Source organism: Gymnogyps californianus, chromosome Z (assembly GCF_018139145.2).
Source record: "Gymnogyps californianus isolate 813 chromosome Z, ASM1813914v2, whole genome shotgun sequence".
In the NCBI taxonomy this organism is placed as follows: Eukaryota; Metazoa; Chordata; class Aves; order Accipitriformes; family Cathartidae; genus Gymnogyps; species Gymnogyps californianus.
The window spans coordinates 54781406-54799635 of NC_059500.1; the positions used below are offsets into that span (position 1 = coordinate 54781406).

An 18230-nucleotide genomic window follows, 5' to 3' on the forward strand; every position below is an offset into this window, starting at 1 on the left:
AAGCACTCCATAAGAATATTTGCAGGTACTGCCCTGCAGAGAAGTTTTATTGACTTTTTGCTTGTCAGTGAAATAAAATCAGGTTTTAGTAAATTATGTATGATACAAAAAATTTTGGAACTGGAAATGTATAAAATCTGAAAGTCAGCCATTTACAAAGGCAGTTTTACCTTTTTTTTAAGGAAAGAGTTCTTGGTAGAGATTGACATAATTTATCTTTTCATCTATGTAGCAGAATAAAGGAAAAATGTTTTCTCAAATACATGCAATTATTGACAACCATTACTTGTATGAATTATTTTGCATTGGTTTATATTTGATGTTTTACTTTTCTATCTAATGACAATGCAAGTAGGTAGGATATTAATTTTAGAATAATACAGTCTATCACAAGCAAACAGACAATGATAAAAAAACCCCACAAATTTAATTACAAAATTTAATAGGTTGAATTAAAACTCTCTCTTCCAAAAGCACATTATTTTCTGAAGAAAAAGGTGGTACAGACATGGTTTTTCATGAAACCTGCTTTTCACCTTGCTTTTCACTTGCTTGTCCTGTACAGCCTGGCAGTCTCTAAAGAAGTTTTTATATGGTAACTTCTTAGCATGTGCTGTCTTCCTGCTTTGTTTCATAAGATGCATTGGGCATTGCCAGTACAGGGTTTCAAGAAAATGGGACACAATCAATTAATATCAATAATTATAGGTCCTTTTCATGCTATTTCTTTCTTTCTAGAATTACCAGTCATATTTGAATAATTGATACCTACTGTGTTTGACATTCCTGTTTTAGGAATGATTATCAGACTTCTTGATGCAAACACATCATCTGATCCCAGGACAAATTCATCCCAAGAGACTTTGCCTCTATTTTGTGAACAGTCCAGTGGTTTTCTGCTCAAAAGTCCACCCACTGAGCTACCTTTGGAAGACAGCTAATGTATTTTCTTATTTTTATCTTTAGGACCAGCTAACTAAATGGCTCTTTCTAGTCAGCCTTCCTGTAATGATGGTCCATACAAGTTCTCTCTTCACTGTTAAATATTTAAAATATTATTAGTTTTTTAACTCCTGATTTTGAATTAAAACATCTCCAACCATTACAAGACACCAAGAGGAAGGCTTAAGGTTGTGCTTAATGATTGACTATGACAATAATGGAGCTGGGTGAAGTAGACAAATTCATCATCTTCTGTGGGGAAATAGCAGTTTGTAGGAAAGTTTGGACTCTGTAGAGGAAAGGGGACTGTAAATGCTTCATCAAAGGCATGTTAGTGATTTTTTTTCCTGAATAAATGGAAAGATATTGACAGCAGCTGCTCAAAATAGGAAAAAAATCTTAATTTGGAAAGTGCTTGAAGTAAGCATATGATTTTTAAAGGTTTATGTTTTTTCGTGTCTAGATTTTCAGTGGTTTTCTTTTAGAAAAGTTTTACTGTGCTATTCAGCTGTGTGATACATATTACTGGAGTAGAAAAAAAATGACCATTGAGGAAAAAATTGTTTTATTTTTAACCTCTCTGTTAAATTTATCAGCTGAAATGTTTAGCGCCCACAGAATGAATGAAGAATTGGTGTGTATAAAACAGTAAAATTCCTTTTCCTAAGAAAAGTGAAATGCTGTCCATTTGAGTCAGGAATAAAGACCATAAATATCTAATGTCTTTGGCAATAGACCAGAGCTATTATGTTTTAGAATGGGCTTTTTCCACCTTCACAAGAGACAGAATGGACAGTAACAAACTTGCCTGTGAGTTAGTTTCTATCATAGGTGGAGAATTTATGCTAAACATATTTCGACACAGTATTACACAATGCCAGGCAGACAAAAATTTGAAGTACTGGAAAGACTGTAACGCCTTGTTTTTATGCGATTTGCATGTCAGAGCATTTTCAGCTGAGAACTCAAGCTTTTTAGGTGCTTATCCAAATCAAACTTTCTATCAGTAACTGCCATTGCAACATCATTTAGTGTATGTCTAAACATTTAGCTCTTTCAGGCCATTTACTTTGCACCATACTCATCATGTGATTCTTTGAAAGGGTTTTCTTGTTTTTCTATGGTAGCCAGATGAACTTAAAAGAAGGCTTTGAGGATGTAGGTACTTAGGTTTTTGTCATGGCTAGATGTGTACTTAAGGATGGATTATGAGAAAAATTCTGTATTTAATATGATATATCCAAAGCTCATTAGAAATTCATGGTTGTTCTATACAATATTGATGCCTGATTATCTACTTTAGCTATTTTATTTCTTCACAACTTAGAATTCCTTTCATTGGCTCCTCTTTCTTCCTAGTTAAAGACCTTTCTTAAGGCCTGAGCTGCTTTTACATATTTATTTTTAAAGGAGATCAGCATTACCGTAATGCAAATAATTTTGTAATATATAGTTGGGTGAAAAAGAGTAATAAGCGAATTAGAAGTGAAAAAGCAGTAGTATTTTCCTTAAATGTCTAAGTATCATTCATACAGTATTTACATTATTCCTTCCACTTTGTATTTTCTTGTTCTATAGGTAAGAAAATGTGAGTGAATACATAGTTAATTAGTAAGTGCACAGAAATAATTTACAAAGCAGCACAAGTGAGCTAGGTGATTGACAGGATTGAAGAAAAAAGCTTGTTTTTCATGTGGAAACCTCAAGGGGGGAAAAAAACCTGTTACCATAGAGTGTTCAGCTAATACAGGTACCTTGTAAGCTCAAATTGTGTTCAGCTAAGCATCCAAATGTGTGGTCGGTTATATAAATTACTGATCTGGATTTTACTGCTTGTCACTGCAAATTTGACGACATGTGAAAAAGATGTCATGAATAATAAATTTCTTCTTTTAGTAAATTTACTTTGCTAGTAGAAAGCTTTATTAGAAAAGGATCGTCAAGAATTCAAACAGTAAAAGAGCATTTCACAAAGACAAGTTCTATCAGCATTAATTTCTTACTCTACCAGAGTATTCAGCTTTATAAACAGAATCCAGTCAATCTTTACTTGGACTGTTTCTTCTCATGTGTCACTAAAATAGTTTGAAAATAAATATTATTTCTTCTCTCTAGTTTTTTCCTCTCCACTTCTGTAGTTGCATTCATTCTCTACTAGTCTTTAGAAATCTGTAGTTTTTTCTTCTTGTCTCCTCCTTTTTGCAACCATTTGAGTGGATGCTATTATGTCAGTGAGCAAGTGGTAGGTATGGTAAAATGAGGTTTCTACTACTCAGGAGATATGATTTTCTTTTTTCCAGGCACAGTTCCTTGGGAAAATACTTCCTATCCTCCTCCTTTGAAAAATTAAAACTTATATTTTGAGTAGTGCAAATTGCTGTAAGGGCTTCTTCAATTTCTCTCTAAATCTCTGTCAGCCACTCAGCAGTTCTGTGGGTGCTATAGTAAAGAAAGAAAAATGCACACAGATTCCACAGCCATTTGAATAATCTCACTCTCTGTCAGTGAAACACACTCCTATATCTTGCTTATTGATGATAACCTTAAGCACTGCATGTTGGATTTTGTTCTTTAAAACTGAAGTAAGCAGCACCATGACATGGCTTAAGGCTACTTTGGGCTTATTTGAGGAAACTGCAGTAGTCCAATAACTGGAATTTTTTCCAGAGTTTTGCTCTCTAAAAGAGGTGCTTAGATGAAATGGAAAGCTGAAAGTTTGTGACGGAAATTTCCATCACAACAATTGCTGCAATTACTGGTGTTCTATAGGAGTGCCCAAAACAATACTGCTGGTCACAAACTTCTTGAAAGATTGTTAGGTGAGGAAGTCAGAACTGCTTATTAAACCAAAACTAAAATCATTATTGCATAATCTATACTGAATAAGGCATTTTGAACCTAGACTGGATTTATCTTTGAGTAAGTAAAAACAGCAGACCTGAACGTTGAGTACGTAAGTACAGAGGATGCAAAACATTTCAAGACAGGTACATTGCTTGCTTTTCATTTTGTTTTTATTCTTTGATGCGCAGGTGCCTTGACCCAAGCCATTCGCAATTTTGCAAAAAGCCTTGAAGGTTGGCTTTCAAATGCCATGAACAATATTCCACAGAGGATGATACAAACCAAGGTAGACAAAACTGTTGCAGAATTATTCTAGCAGTGGCAAACCAAGTGGGCAGTAGCATCTAAAAGCAGTAGCATTTTAACTTTAAAGCTAAATTTCATGTTTAGCATCAAGCATCAAATAATGGGAGAGGAAATAACTTTGTTTTGTCAAAAAATTGTAAGGAAAACATTATTTGATCTGCTACATGGACATAATTTACATATGAGGACTCATTAATATAGAATATTAAAATGAAGGTAAAGAGTACAATTTTTAAAAATAAATCAATTTCTTTATAGGTTGCCGCTGTAAGTGCCTTTGCCCAGACTCTGCGAAGATACACATCTCTTAATCACCTGGCTCAAGCAGCTCGTGCTGTGCTTCAAAATACTTCTCAAATCAACCAGATGCTCAGTGATCTTAACCGTGTTGATTTTGCCAATGTTCAGGTAAAATGTAGCTTAAAATAACAGGCTTTTTTTTTTTTTATAAAGTGTTATTTCCTCTATGATTATTGTTATCTGTCATTATTCTATCAAGAAAGTGAAATGAGAACATCCTTGTCTCTAAATTGGAGGGACATGGGTTTGACGGATGGACCACTCAGTGGATAAGGAATTGTCTGGATGGTCGCACTCAGAGAGTTGTGGTCAACGGCTCGATGTCTGAGTGGACACGCAGTGACTAGTGGCGTTCCGCAGCGGTCGGTATTGGGACCAGCATGTTTAACATCTTTGTCGGCGACATGGACAGTGGGATTGAGTGCACCCTCAGCAGGTTTGCTGATGACACCAAGCTGTGTGGTGCAGTCGACACACTGGAGGGAAGGGATGCCATCCAGAGGGACCTTGACAGGCTTGAGAGGTGGGCCCGTGCAAACCTCATGAAGCCCAACAAGGCCAAGTGCAAGGTCCTGCACATGGAGCGGGGCAATCCCAAGCACAAATACAGGCTGGGCAATGAGTGGACTGAGAGCAGCCCTGCGGAGAAGGACTTGGGGGTATTAGTGGATGAAAAACTGAGTATGAGCCAGTAATGTGTGCTCACAGCCCAGAAAGCCAACCGTATCCTGGGCTGCATCAAAAGAAGCGTGACCAGCAGGTCAAGGGAGGTGATTCTCCCCCTCTACTCTGCTCTCGTGAGACCACACCTGGAGTACTGTGTTCAGCTCTGGGGCCCCCAACATAAGAAAGACATGGACCTGCTTGAGCGGGTGCAGAGGAGGGCCACAAAGATGATCAGGGGGCTGGAGCACCTCCTCCATGAGGACAGGCTGAGAGAGTTGGGGTTGTTCAGCCTGGAGAAGAGAAGGCTCCGGGGAGACCTTACAGCGCCTTTCCAGGACTTAAAGGGGGCCTACAGGAAAGATGGGGAGGGACTCTTTATCAGGGGGTGTAGTGATAGGACGAGGGGTAACAGTTTTAAACTGAAAGAGGGTAGATTTAGATTAGATATAAGGAAGAAGTTCTTTACTGTGAGGGTGGTGAGACACTGGAACAGGTTGCCCAGGGAAGTTGTGGATGCTCCCTCCCTGGAAGTGTTCAAGGTCAACTTGGATGGGGCTTTGAGCAACCTGATCTAGTGGAAGGTATCCCTGCCCATGGCAGGGGGGTTGGACCTAGATGATCTTTAAGGTCCCTTCCATCCCAAACCATTCTGTGATTCATTCTATGATTCTATGATTCATTTTGTTGATTCATTTATGCAGTGATTCAGTCCAAACATGACAGCTTACACTTTAGGAAAGTAAGAGCTCAGAACCGTTATCTGTTTCCATTTACTGTCTTGAAGTGCACATATTCTTCCAACTTCTATGCAAAGGTAGAGCAAATACAGTCTTAGAATGGGTACCATGAATGATGTCTTAGTAATAGCATAACTGATATCTTAGAATTAGATCTCAGTTAGTAGCATAGCTTCTGAATGTCTCTAAAAGCTATTAAATGCATGTTGGTTTTAGTAGAGACTGTTTCATTATTTCAAAGACAATACCATTAGTGTACTTTATCTAAGTGTCTATGCTTAAATTTACAAGATCTCCTGAGTAATTGATTAGATTAGTGCAGATTAGAACTAGTTTCCAGTTAGCTATAGAATGTAGGTTTATATTTTCACTAAGCTTAATTTCTCCACGTTTCTGCTCCTCTGAGGAAAAGTATTTTTTTCCTTTTGCCGAGCAACGTGAAATGTTCCAGATTACTGGTAGTTCTATGTTTGTCTCTTTTCCTTGTGAACGAGTGTTTTAACGTACTTGTTAATAATCTTAACAAAAGTCAGTCAAGAGTACTTGACCAAAGATACAGTATATTAAGTATTGTAATATGTTAACATGGATACAGAGTCTGTGAATAAGGTGTTAACTTGGCACATGATAGCTAGAGTTTAAGGACATGGCTTGCAGTTAGTGAGTCTTCATTTTTGTCTCTTGGTTTCTGAATTGACCAGCTAGCCTTATTTAAACTTGTTAACACTGACTAAATTGCTTATTATTGTATGCAGAGTGTTTCTCCATTTGTGTGCAGTTTATGTTCTACTTTAAGTAATGTGTAATCTATTACTGCCTATAGTCAGCAAACAAAACAATCCTTGCTTTCTTTTGTAAGATGATATAACAGAAATTGTCTTTAAGCTTAACTTCTTCAGAACAAAAGGAATCTTGCATTTGATTTCTTGCTACTTCTTTTATTACTTTATCCCCCCATTTAACTGTTCTTCCTGCTTGCCCTGCCTGCTGTCCCAGAAAGAAATGACAAGTCTGGAATATTTCAGTAGAAAAATTATGAATGAGGAAAGTAGAAGCCTTTTTTGAAAATGAATGTGGAAAACTACCACATACTTACGTTGTTTCCATTGTTCGTTCTAATTTCTTTATTTGATGTTTGCTCTTATATGTTGTGCTTTCCCAACTGTTTGCTTTCAACAAAATTATGACAGACATAAAAATAAAAACTGCTTCTTAGTTTGTCTAGTAAGTGGGTTTTGTCCTTTTCATCCATTGAATTGCTTAACCTTTGAGAAAGAATTACATTCTGTGCTTTGGCTTATGTATTGTTAATTCAAGAGTTGCCATGTGCTGTAACAGGAGCAGGCTTCCTGGGTGTGCCAGTGTGATGACAACATGGTTCAGAGACTAGAAACAGATTTCAAGATGACTCTTCAACAGCAGAGCACTCTGGAGCAGTGGGCTGCCTGGCTTGATAACGTAATGATGCAAGCGTTGAAACCATATGAAGGAAGACCCAGCTTTCCTAAAGCAGCACGGCAATTTCTGTTAAAATGGTCTTTCTACAGGTAGTATTTAATAGACTTCTAAAACATTCTATCTATTCTATTATTTGCTGAATTGGTCACTGTAGTAAAGTTGACAGATGTAATATCAAACAGTGGCTCGCTAAGTCATGAAAAATCTGTGGGGTTTTTTTCAGAAAATTGTTGTTGTTAACCTTGAACTCAGGGCTGCTTGCAAATCGGCAGGGACTTAAATGATCCTTGTTGATTGTTTTAAAGGCCATGTGCAAATGAACGCAGGTGGAATTTTGTCCTGAGTTAGAAAGATAATACGAATTTTTTGGGTTGAATAACTACACAATTATTAAGCCACTATTTTTAATATTATTTATTAAAACACTGTGGTATTTATGGTATTAGATAAGGAAGACAAAACCTGTTTTTAATGTGTAAAAAGAACATTATGACAAGCATTCCATGTTAGCTGCTTATTGAAACAGTTATCAGAGTAAACCTCGTTCTTCGAAAATGACTGTAGCAACTACTTGCTGAAGATATCAGAATTTGTCAATATCATATGTACACACAAGCTTATCTTTTTGTAATTTTAAGTTTCAAAGTTTTAAAATTGTGGCAATTAAAACCTTTGTACTGGGAAGGTGGACACAACAGACACTATTTAATCATTAGTTTGTTTAAAATTAAATAGTTCTCTTACCATTTTAGTTGTTTATGTTTTCAACAAAGTTTTCTTTCAAGTTAGGTTTTACACATGCTCAAGTATTGGTAGTTATGCATATATCAAAACAAATTAAAACTGAAAACAAAACAGTCTAGTTATTTCTTATGTAATGTGGTGTCCAACAATACCTTCAGGGAAAGGTGAGAAGCAAATGATAGCCTTTCCTGGACATCTGTTTCCGAAGACACCATAAATCAGACATTTGTGGATGTTACTTTTGAGAATATTGGTTTTGAGGTGAAATGTCTACATGGCTAAGTGTTAAAATGACTATGACATATAATACATAAATATGTATATTTTTCTATTTTTGAATAGCTCAATGGTGATTCGAGATTTAACCTTGCGCAGTGCTGCTAGCTTTGGCTCTTTTCATCTGATCCGCTTGCTTTACGATGAATACATGTTTTACTTAGTAGAACATCGTGTTGCTCAGGCAACAGGAGAGACACCTATTGCAGTTATGGGAGAGGTAAGATAATACGTAAGAGACTAGATTGATAGATTTAGTGATGAATTTGGGTATGTGTCTTTGCAAATTTTTTAAACAATTATGTGGAGCTATAGGATGTTCTGCAATGTAACAATAGATTGGGTTACAAATACAACAGTTTCAAACTTGTTTCATTGGTTGATTGTCAGAGTACTAAAATCACACTGAATTCTAACAACCAATTATTTCCAAATGAGCTTGCTCCTTTACAAATCTGCATACAGATTCATGTGCACAGTTTGAAAAACGTTGATCAACATACAACCTTTTTCCAGTTTTTGAGAACTGAGTATTTTATGTGAAAATTAAAAAAGAACAGAGTAATAGGGAAATGTTGCTTATATGGATCTATTTAAGTGTATTTGCACACATTTTGAGTTCCCACACAAATGTTAACCCAAGTGAGCTGAGTACCCATTGGCTTGAGAAGGATGGCTTACATGCAGAATTTTGGCTTGTATGGTACTGTTCACATACATGTACTAAAACCAGCGCAGACGTACATAGAGGTTTGCAACACAGTTGATTCTCATACATGTGTTTCAAAGATTATTGGTTTAAAAAACAGAACAAGAGTCTCAATTCATAACGAGTTTTTTATACTCATCTATGGCATCTGCAAGGCAAAGTTTTATCTCATCCCTCTTTGTTCCAGTAGTTCATCTAAGCTTTTGAGTGAGACGATGAGGAATGCATGAATTGTCATCAAAGAATTGCACTTCAGAAGTGCTGGAAAGTGGATATATTTGAAAACATGCTAGATAGCTAATGGGACAGATTTGTTATGTTTTTACACTTGGGAATCACTGTATCATATTCTATGTTAGCAATAAATTGCAAGTCATTTTGCGAGTTGATTTGGTATCAGGTATCATTCTTCCCTGAAGATATATTGATAGGCTCATTAAATACTATAAATAGATGCTATACTTTCAAAAGAAATGGGAAATGTCTCAGCTTTATTTGTCAAATGATTTTATATCATGTGGCATGATATGTTTCAGAAAAACTAAATAACAATGTTTCTGCTTAGTGACCCACCAATAGTATATTTGCTTAATCTCTGCCTTATATTTGCAGTAAGGTACTACACAAGTATACAGTTACTACATTCTTGTCTTCTTAACAGACATTGTATATGTTAGACATAAATGTAGTGTAGGGTCTTCTAAAAAGTTTATGTAGGCTGAAGATGGATATTATGAGGAAGTAAGTAACCCAAAAGTCTTGGAGGTGAGAGGGGCAGAATAGAAGTAGTAAATACTCATTAAATGCATGTCTTTTTATGTTTCTGTGTATTGAATGACTGTGACTGAAATAAAATGAGGAAGTCTATGGTCTGACAAACACCGTAAGACAGTATAAACTGGTGTTGCAGCTGAGAAAAGCATTCTCATTTTTCTCCCTTCCTCTTCTCCCAGCTTTGGACACAGGTATTGGCAAAATTCTTCTGAAAAAGACTGATACTATCATTTATGGTTAGAAATGTATTTATCTAAATAATGTACTCCTTTCATTTGAGATTCATTGATGGCATTTTGCTCTGCCAATTCTTATTTAAGAGAAGCTTAGAGGATTCAGAGAAGGAAAGGGAGGAAGGTTGTACATCTCTCTTGTGAGCAACTTTTCTGAAAAGGTCTTTTTTTGATGTAAGTAAATTGGTGACCAGACTGTAAACTCTTTCTCAGCAGTGCCTTTCATCTACCTTACAGGTAGATTGGCAACACTGTGACACACCATTTTTGTTCCAGCACAATTAAAGTTGTCTCTGTGAAATTTTAAAAAGAGCTTTTGGTTAAAATATTGGCAGTTCAGAATGGATATCCGTCATAATTTATGGCTTTATACAACACAGAAGTAGCTCACTTCAAGCAACAAAGGCTCTGATGAAGTAATCTTAAAAAAGTTTGTACTTCCCCGTTGTAATTTTTGAGGGTTTACTTAGTGATAATTGTCTTAATAAGCACAAGACTAGGATGGAATGGAAAATGAATTGCTGTACTGTGGATGTGGCTGCAGCCAAGACCATGCATTTGAATGCTAGTCTGAAACCAGTGGAGCACAGATCTGGTCCATCACAGATACTCTAAGTTCACATTTGCTTAAGACTGTGTCCAGTTTTTTTATTGTTTATTTTGCAGTTTGGTGATTTAAATGCTGTGTCCCCTGGCAACATGGATAAAGGTAAGCATTTTAATCTCTCCAGTGTATAATTCTGTATAAAGCTAATGTGTCTTTTTGAGCAAAATAAGTCCTTATGTTTTAAAAATACAGTAAAACAGAATTTAGAGCTGTATAATGCTTTAAAGTGCATGTATATGTTATACGGATACATTAATATATTATATGGATACAATAAGCTATCTATGTAATATGCAGCATATAATAATGACTAGAGTATTGTAGGTTTGGTTTAAAATAAGAATATATTTTAAAGATGTTTATTGTTGACACAAATATTCCAATTTTTCCACAAAATTTAGTTGTATCTGATAGGACAGAGGAGGGTGACAGCTGTGGGAAGAAAGACAGGAGTATGCTTATGTAGGTTTATCTGTAGTAAATGTTTTGCTAAGTGAACAAGGCAGAATTTGATGCAAATAGTTGTCAGATAACTTGTCAGTGAAGAGGACAGAAAGAAATTAGTCACCTCAAATCTCTTCACCTCAGTTCCCCTATCTGTAACTAAGAGTAACAACTCTTTTGTTCATCATGTCTTAGAGATGAGAGGCATTTTGCTATATGAAGTTAACATCGTTAGAGATTGTTTTTGAGATTGCAGGGTTTTTTTCCACATACTCTATCATTTGATCTCAAGTGATCAAATCTGAGAGTCTGTTTACCTATTTGAGATAATAATTGACTTTTTCCATTAAAATTTTAAATTTTCAGTTTTTGCTTTATCAGATTGCTAGTCTTCCCTGTATTTTTGTATTTCAAGTATTATTTGCAAATTAAAGGGCCTTGTATTAGAATTTTTTCCCTTTGTGCTAGTTTCATGGTGGTGTGTTTGTGCAGATGAGGGCAGCGAAGTTGAAAGTGAAATAGATGAAGAGCTGGATGAAAATGGAGAGCCACAACCCAAGAGGGAGAAAACAGAGCTAAACCAGGCGTTCCAGGTGGGCTGCATGCAGCCAGTGCTTGAGAGTGGAGTACAGCAGAACCTCCTGAACCCAATTCATAATGAGCACATTGTTGCAACTACTCAGACTATCAGACAATGCAGTGCTACTGGAAATACATATACTGCAGTCTAATATGAAACTTCCCCTCCGACACACACCCCATTACCTTAGCCCTTTGGGTTTAATATGAAAAAAAAAAATAAAGAGAATAAGTCCGAAGGTTGACTGTTGTCAAATTTTAGCTGTGCTGAACATTATTTTATTGGAGTTGTTAAATGGAATGGGTGTATGTATTTTGCCAGATCTGTTTAAAAAAAAAAGAGATTTTTTTGTAAACAGAATCATTTTACATTGGCCGCTCAATATGAAGAGTTTTCTTAGTATCAAATGCAAGGAAGATTTTTGCAAAGCTTAATGTTAATGTTTTTGTCCTCTTATAATAATTTAAATTTTTTCATAGTTTTTTAAAAATATTTTAATGTTAATTATTAGTTATGATGATGATTTCATATAGATAGATTTTTAATTAGATGCACTTCTGTGAAATATCAAAAGAACTATTTTCTTTGATTTACACTGGAGGCATACTTATTTGACAGCAGATGTATCAAATTTGTTATAAAAGGTGCTTTTCATTGGACAACGAGAAGACACTATTTTGATAAAATTGTGAGCATTCAGGGGGATTTTTTGTAATAATGCTGGAGGGTTGAGAAGATCTCCTAGTTTCTTTCTGTGAGCAAGAAGCGAGTTTAAATGACAGAATTGTAACAGCATGTGGTAATGTGTACGTCATAAACGTACCTAATTGTCTGACCATCATGTAAACAATTCAAGCTTCCTTTAAAATCAACAGTTCCAGATATTATTTGCATACCAGTTCCTCTGTTTTGAAGACTACTGATTCTATATGTGGGGCCACTGAACAGGTGCTTTTGGCTGTTGAGTGGTACTGTAGTTGTTAGAAACTGAAGCTAAAAAAGAAGTGACTTTATTATTATTAATTTTAAGTGTACGTGCTACTTATGCTGAACTGGACATACAGGAAAACATTCCATTTGGATGACTTTCTTCTATTCCAGGTCTTTTCCTACTAGTGGTTCAATCTGCTGCTCTTAGAAAAGATGATTTATAGAATGCAAGGAATGTAGCAACCTGCATCATTTTCCTTTCAAAAATATTTCCTTGTTGTTAAAGTGGATTTAAATTTTTACAAAAATTAGATAAGGCAGTGTAACTGGCACACCTCACTTGTACTTATTCCCAATTGTGTAGAATTTGAATAGGTGGCTAGATGGACCATTGCCATTTAAGAATGTACATCAGGGATCATTGTACCTCGGCTATTACATGGTGCCTTAAACAGAACTGAAGCTAAGACTTAGTACTTTTTGTTATTCTTAACTCTTAAATTAATTCAACAAGGTGTGCCTGTCATTTTCAAATTCCCTAAGAAGTAAGGACAGGTTACATAGCCTTCAAAAGAATAAAAGGAGTTTTTTATTATTAAGTGATTTTAATATCCCTCTTAGAATTACAATAAACCTATTTTTTCTTGTTTCTAGCTGGATTTCACTTTATTACAAATAAAATTTGCTTGGGAATTTGGAAAGCAAAACTAGCTTTAATACCAACTTCAAATGTCAAAATAGATTGACCATATTCCCAGGCATGATTATATATTTTCTAAACCCTTGCCTACTTTTAATTTTAAAAACTAAAAAGAAATAAATGAGCAGGTACATAATGCAGTGCATGTTTTCAATTTCTATATTTTGTGGGTTATCAGCCAGATACTACATTTTAATGGTTAAATAATGACAGTTCATAGATACCATATTAATTGACATTAAACAACTCAAATTTTTCTTCTGAAACATTTCATTATGCAGACACGTAAATTTGCTACACTAAAATAGTGGAATTAAATAAGCAAAAAAGCCAAAAAGTGAAGGAGAGCACAAAAAGATCAACTTTACAGAAAAGACTGTGTAAGAAAATTAGGGATTCTTTTATTTTGGTTTATCTAGTGTGTCTGAAAATGACTTTAAAGTCATATATACCAAATGGGAGAAGAGCATGTAAAATGAACAGCATATTTATAGCGAACAAGTTTGTTGCTAGAGTTTACATATGTTCCAAATACAGCTGCACATCAACTAAAATGTCCTAACATTATTGGTGTACAAAATTAAATTTTAATTCCTTTGCAGAATTGGGAGGTGAACCCATCCTGCTCATTCTGTGTAGGCATAATTCCTACTAATGTCAGCAGATGGCTTTTGCCTCAGTAAAAAGTGAAAGTGAGGTTTATATTCATTATTTCTAAACTCATAAATGCACTGAATCTCATTACAGATTTTGTTCTCACATACATTGCTCAGTGTGTCCTGATTTTCCCTTGGAAATCAGCACATCTGTACCCTTCACCAAAAATGCTAAAACTAAGCTGTGATAAATATTTACTCCCCTTCATTGTGCATTATAAGATGTTTACAAGTAAAATAAAGTGAAATAATTCAACATTTTTTTTTTCATTTTCAGTTTAATGCTGTAGTACTTGTTTCAATTTTTGTGTTGACGGACCTATAATGTTTTCTTATTATTGTCCTTTCTTGGTTTAATGTTGGATTTGTTGTTGCTGAGAAAAGAGTACGATTGTAATAGGTAAATCTAGATTGCTAAAAAAGGTGGGACCTGAGTATCTTTCATAATTTAGCTCCCCACTCCACTCAGTTGTTCACTGTTCACAAAGTGCAAAACAAAATTGAACAAAAATCTGAATACAAAAATGGAATGTATTTCGTAGCTTCTAAAAACAATGAGTTATCAAAAAAAATTGGAACTATCCCAGGTTCAGAAAACTGAATACAGTCTGTATTCCTATGCTTAAATTCTAAAGATTTTATCAGATTTTTTTAGAAGAACTATGTTACTGTAAGCTGTGTTGTATACTTGCAGGTTTGGGGGTCTTCTGTTTTGTTTTTACATTTACTAAAATTTTAGTGAAACACTTAGATAAAACATTTTGCACACTCTTGCTATTTAATAGTTGGGTTTTAGTAATCATTAAACTGCAGAGATACGAATACCTCAGTCCATATTCTATAATGTGTAGCATGCGGATACATTGCCACACCAGCTCTGAAGTCTATTGTTAGTGCTCTGGAGAGGTGTAGCACGTACCCACAGGGTAGACATTATGAGAGTTGACATGGTTTGTGTCTTTTATCTAATCTTGACATGGAATCCAAAATAATTATTTTAGAGGCATTTCCCCCATTAGCACAAATAGCACAGTGAACAGTGTGGGGGAATGGGTATTGTTGAACTACCTTTTCAAAACACAGGGCCCAATTTTCAAAAGTTTTGTATTTATTAAAATTTGTTGGTACATTTTCATCTTTCTCATGGTAAGTCAGTTTTAAAGCTTTTTTTTTTCTGTTTTCAATATTATTTCTGTGTTTTGCTCTTGTACTGTAGCATGCTCTAAGCACCTTCTTTTTAAAAAAGTTTCATAAAAATTTGGAAAATAGATTTTAAATTATTTACCTATAAAATGATGATTTACAGCATTACTGCCTTTAGTTCAAAAATAAGAAAATAGATAATGTTCTGTCATTCAGGAATGTATAGGTCTATGTACAATTTTAATTTAAAGCAAGGTATTTTTAAATTTCTAAAACACTTATTTTGTTCACCTTGTTTTCCCTAGGAGAAATGATCTGATATCTTTGTCATTCTCACCAACTGACATCTGCACTGTTCAGAAAAAAAAATTTATATTAGAGATGCACTGCAATCCAATTTAATTCAGAATGTTTTTACAAAATAAAAACAACCATTGATAGCCATAAAAGTGCTGATGAAAAATAGATTTATTAGTAATATAAGTATACAACAATAATTTCAGAGTTTAAAACATTCATTTAAGAGAGCAGTATGAATTTCTGAAAATTGGGCCCTTGACTCTCTAACAGGACGTCCTCTTTGTATATGGTTTAAAACAAATCAATAAATGGAATTCTAGTATCTCTGCTAATTTGTTTGGTGATTTAAGACAAACAAACAATAAAAACTGGAATAGAAGCATAAACACACAGTGCTTAGTTCTAGTATTAGAAAATTAATTTGATATAATGCCTTGCATTAACCCTTTGAGCATTGTAAGTAACATGATGGGAACAAAGCTTTTTAGATAATTTAATTAGTCCATTGAACATATACTTTGAAATAGCTGATAGTGTTGTAGAATTTTTTTTAATTACGTCTAAAGTAAATGCTTGCATACTATACAGGAATGGTTTTGTTATAGGAAGCTTAATAGATGTAGGCAAAATATTCACTGCCATTGATGTGTACTGTCTAATAGAAAACAGTACTTCAGCTCCCTTGTTTTCATAATTGCATAAATACATAAAGAAAATCAAACATATGTTTCTACAGATATGAAGTTGTCCACTTTAAGATGCCTTTAGAAGATAAAGGTTTAGAAAATATATTCAGACTATTTTGAAAATCTCTTGAGGTAGGTTAGTATTGACATACTCTGGTACTGTAAAAGAGAATCTTTAGGATTAGAAGAAGGCTTAGTGAAGAATAATAAATTTTGCAGAATATTTGGTATGTTTGCATTGAAATTTTTGGCAGTGTTTTTGATAAACAAGAACAAAAAGTGCACGATTATATTGATATTCCTTTTAAAACTCAGTCACTGCAATAATGACTAGCTAAAAGATGAAGGTATTTTATTCATCTTCATCTACAGGGGTACGGTTTGGATGGCCCTTATTGAATGTCAGAATTTTAAAAGCAACCTAGAAATTGCACAAGCCTTTTGCCATTTTAAAAAGCCCCTTTGTTCTTAGAAATACTGCTTACAAGAACAAGGGAACAAGTGTAGTAGCAAGTAGAGATTCTTTGAACTTACAGATAGAAATGCCACCTTACTAAGTGAGAGTACAATGCATTTTCTACTGGTTTCTTGCAATATCAATCAGTCAGCAAACACTAAGTGCAGCTGTACTTATTTAAGTCTAGCTGAAGGCAAAAAAAGGGTCTCACTTTAAGTTATTTAATGGAATTACGTCAGTAGTATAGTGCAAGTAAGTTGTAAACATTTTTAGCCAATTAATGCAAATTCATGCATAAATAACATAAATGCAATACTCAAAGGGTTTTAATTTAACAACTTTTTTTATTCATAATTTACTGTAAATGCTTCTGAGTTTGCATGCCTTGATCATTGCTGCTAGTGATTTTATGTGCCAGTAGACCTGAGTTTAATTTACCAGTTTAACTAAGAAACAGTAAAAGCCACTTACAAAGTGACTGCCTAGTGTTTGTTTGAAGTAAAATATGCCTTAGTTTGAAAATTATCATTTTAACTCTTGTTTTATTCTGATTTTTTTTCCTTTTCCCGTTGGAAAAAATAAATTAGCATTTTGGGATTGGAAGCCCTGAGTAGTTAAACATTTGGTAAGAATTGTTCTTGTAGATCGCTCATTAAGGCTGAAATTCACTGTAGAAAAGAAGGCCCAGAACAAGCCTATGAGCATCAAATGAGCCTCACTTAAATCTAAATCAGGAAAATGTTCTTTGTATGTTCTTAAGCACTTTCTTGATTATGGTGCAAACATCTTACAGGAGTTTTCCGTTCTGGATGAATTTTACTCTGAAATAATAGATGTCTTTGTAAGAGGAATTTAGACTTTGGAGGAACAACCTCGCATGGATTGGTATTTACCAGGAACTCAGTTCTATTTTTTTTGACTCACTGATACCAGCAAGAGCCTTTTACACAAAGAATACTTAAAGGGTTCCCCAAGTAAAGTTTCCTTCAATACAATATTAAAGTGATTGCCTTGTATTTAAACATTAAATATCCATCTTAAAGTAACCCAATTAAGCAATTGAAAATATGCTAGGAAACTACCACTTTGTACCAAAGCAAGTTGCCCATCTCCACTCATCTTCACTGAAAATTTGGATTTACAGTTAATAACCAATGAGGCTGTTGAAGAAACTTTGAGTGCCTTTCAAAAACTTGGAAAATTGTGCCTGAGGTGGTAAACTTTAATTAGGTTAATTCTAGAGCTACCAATCAGTAATTTTATCATCACTCAGGGCTTTCTTACCTTCTAGAAAACTTCCTTTGTTGCATTTATTTTATACTGTATTTTTTTTAAGTGCCATCATTTAAATTTCACTTAGTAAGTGGCAGATTACATTATTCAGTCCCACAGCACAGAAAACATCATAACACTAGGACATATTCAAACTTTTATTTTCCAGTTGACTGAATATATTATGTAAATGAGGTAAGCAACTTTTTGTAGATTGTATGTGTGAGATAATGTAATGTTCTTTTCCAGTTTTTGGACTACAGTTGAATATACTTTTTAATTATTTAAAGAAGACATCTTTACAGAATAACGTGATGGTTTTTTTGTATAATGTATTTGATTTTGTAAATATGTATTTCCTGATGTGATTTTTGTGAGAAATGCTAAATCTTTTAGTATATCATGTCCTCTCAAAACTGGCAGGAGCTAAATAATAGTTTGTGGGCAATTTGTATTGTGTACTGTA

General features: G+C 34.5%; 1 protein-coding gene across 1 annotated transcript in view; it reads left to right on the forward strand.

The window, feature by feature from the left end:
* RFX3 (regulatory factor X3) overlaps window positions 1-12064 on the forward strand; it is a 63977-nt gene extending 51913 nt beyond the window's left edge. The window contains exons 11-16 of the mRNA XM_050912796.1: window positions 3975-4072; window positions 4351-4500; window positions 7134-7342; window positions 8340-8493; window positions 10656-10698; window positions 11533-12064. Coding sequence (XP_050768753.1) covers window positions 3975-4072; window positions 4351-4500; window positions 7134-7342; window positions 8340-8493; window positions 10656-10698; window positions 11533-11771 — 893 coding nt within the window. The 3' untranslated portion in view covers window positions 11772-12064. The remainder of the gene's footprint in view (window positions 1-3974; window positions 4073-4350; window positions 4501-7133; window positions 7343-8339; window positions 8494-10655; window positions 10699-11532) is intronic.
* Window positions 12065-18230: the final 6166 nt, after the last annotated feature.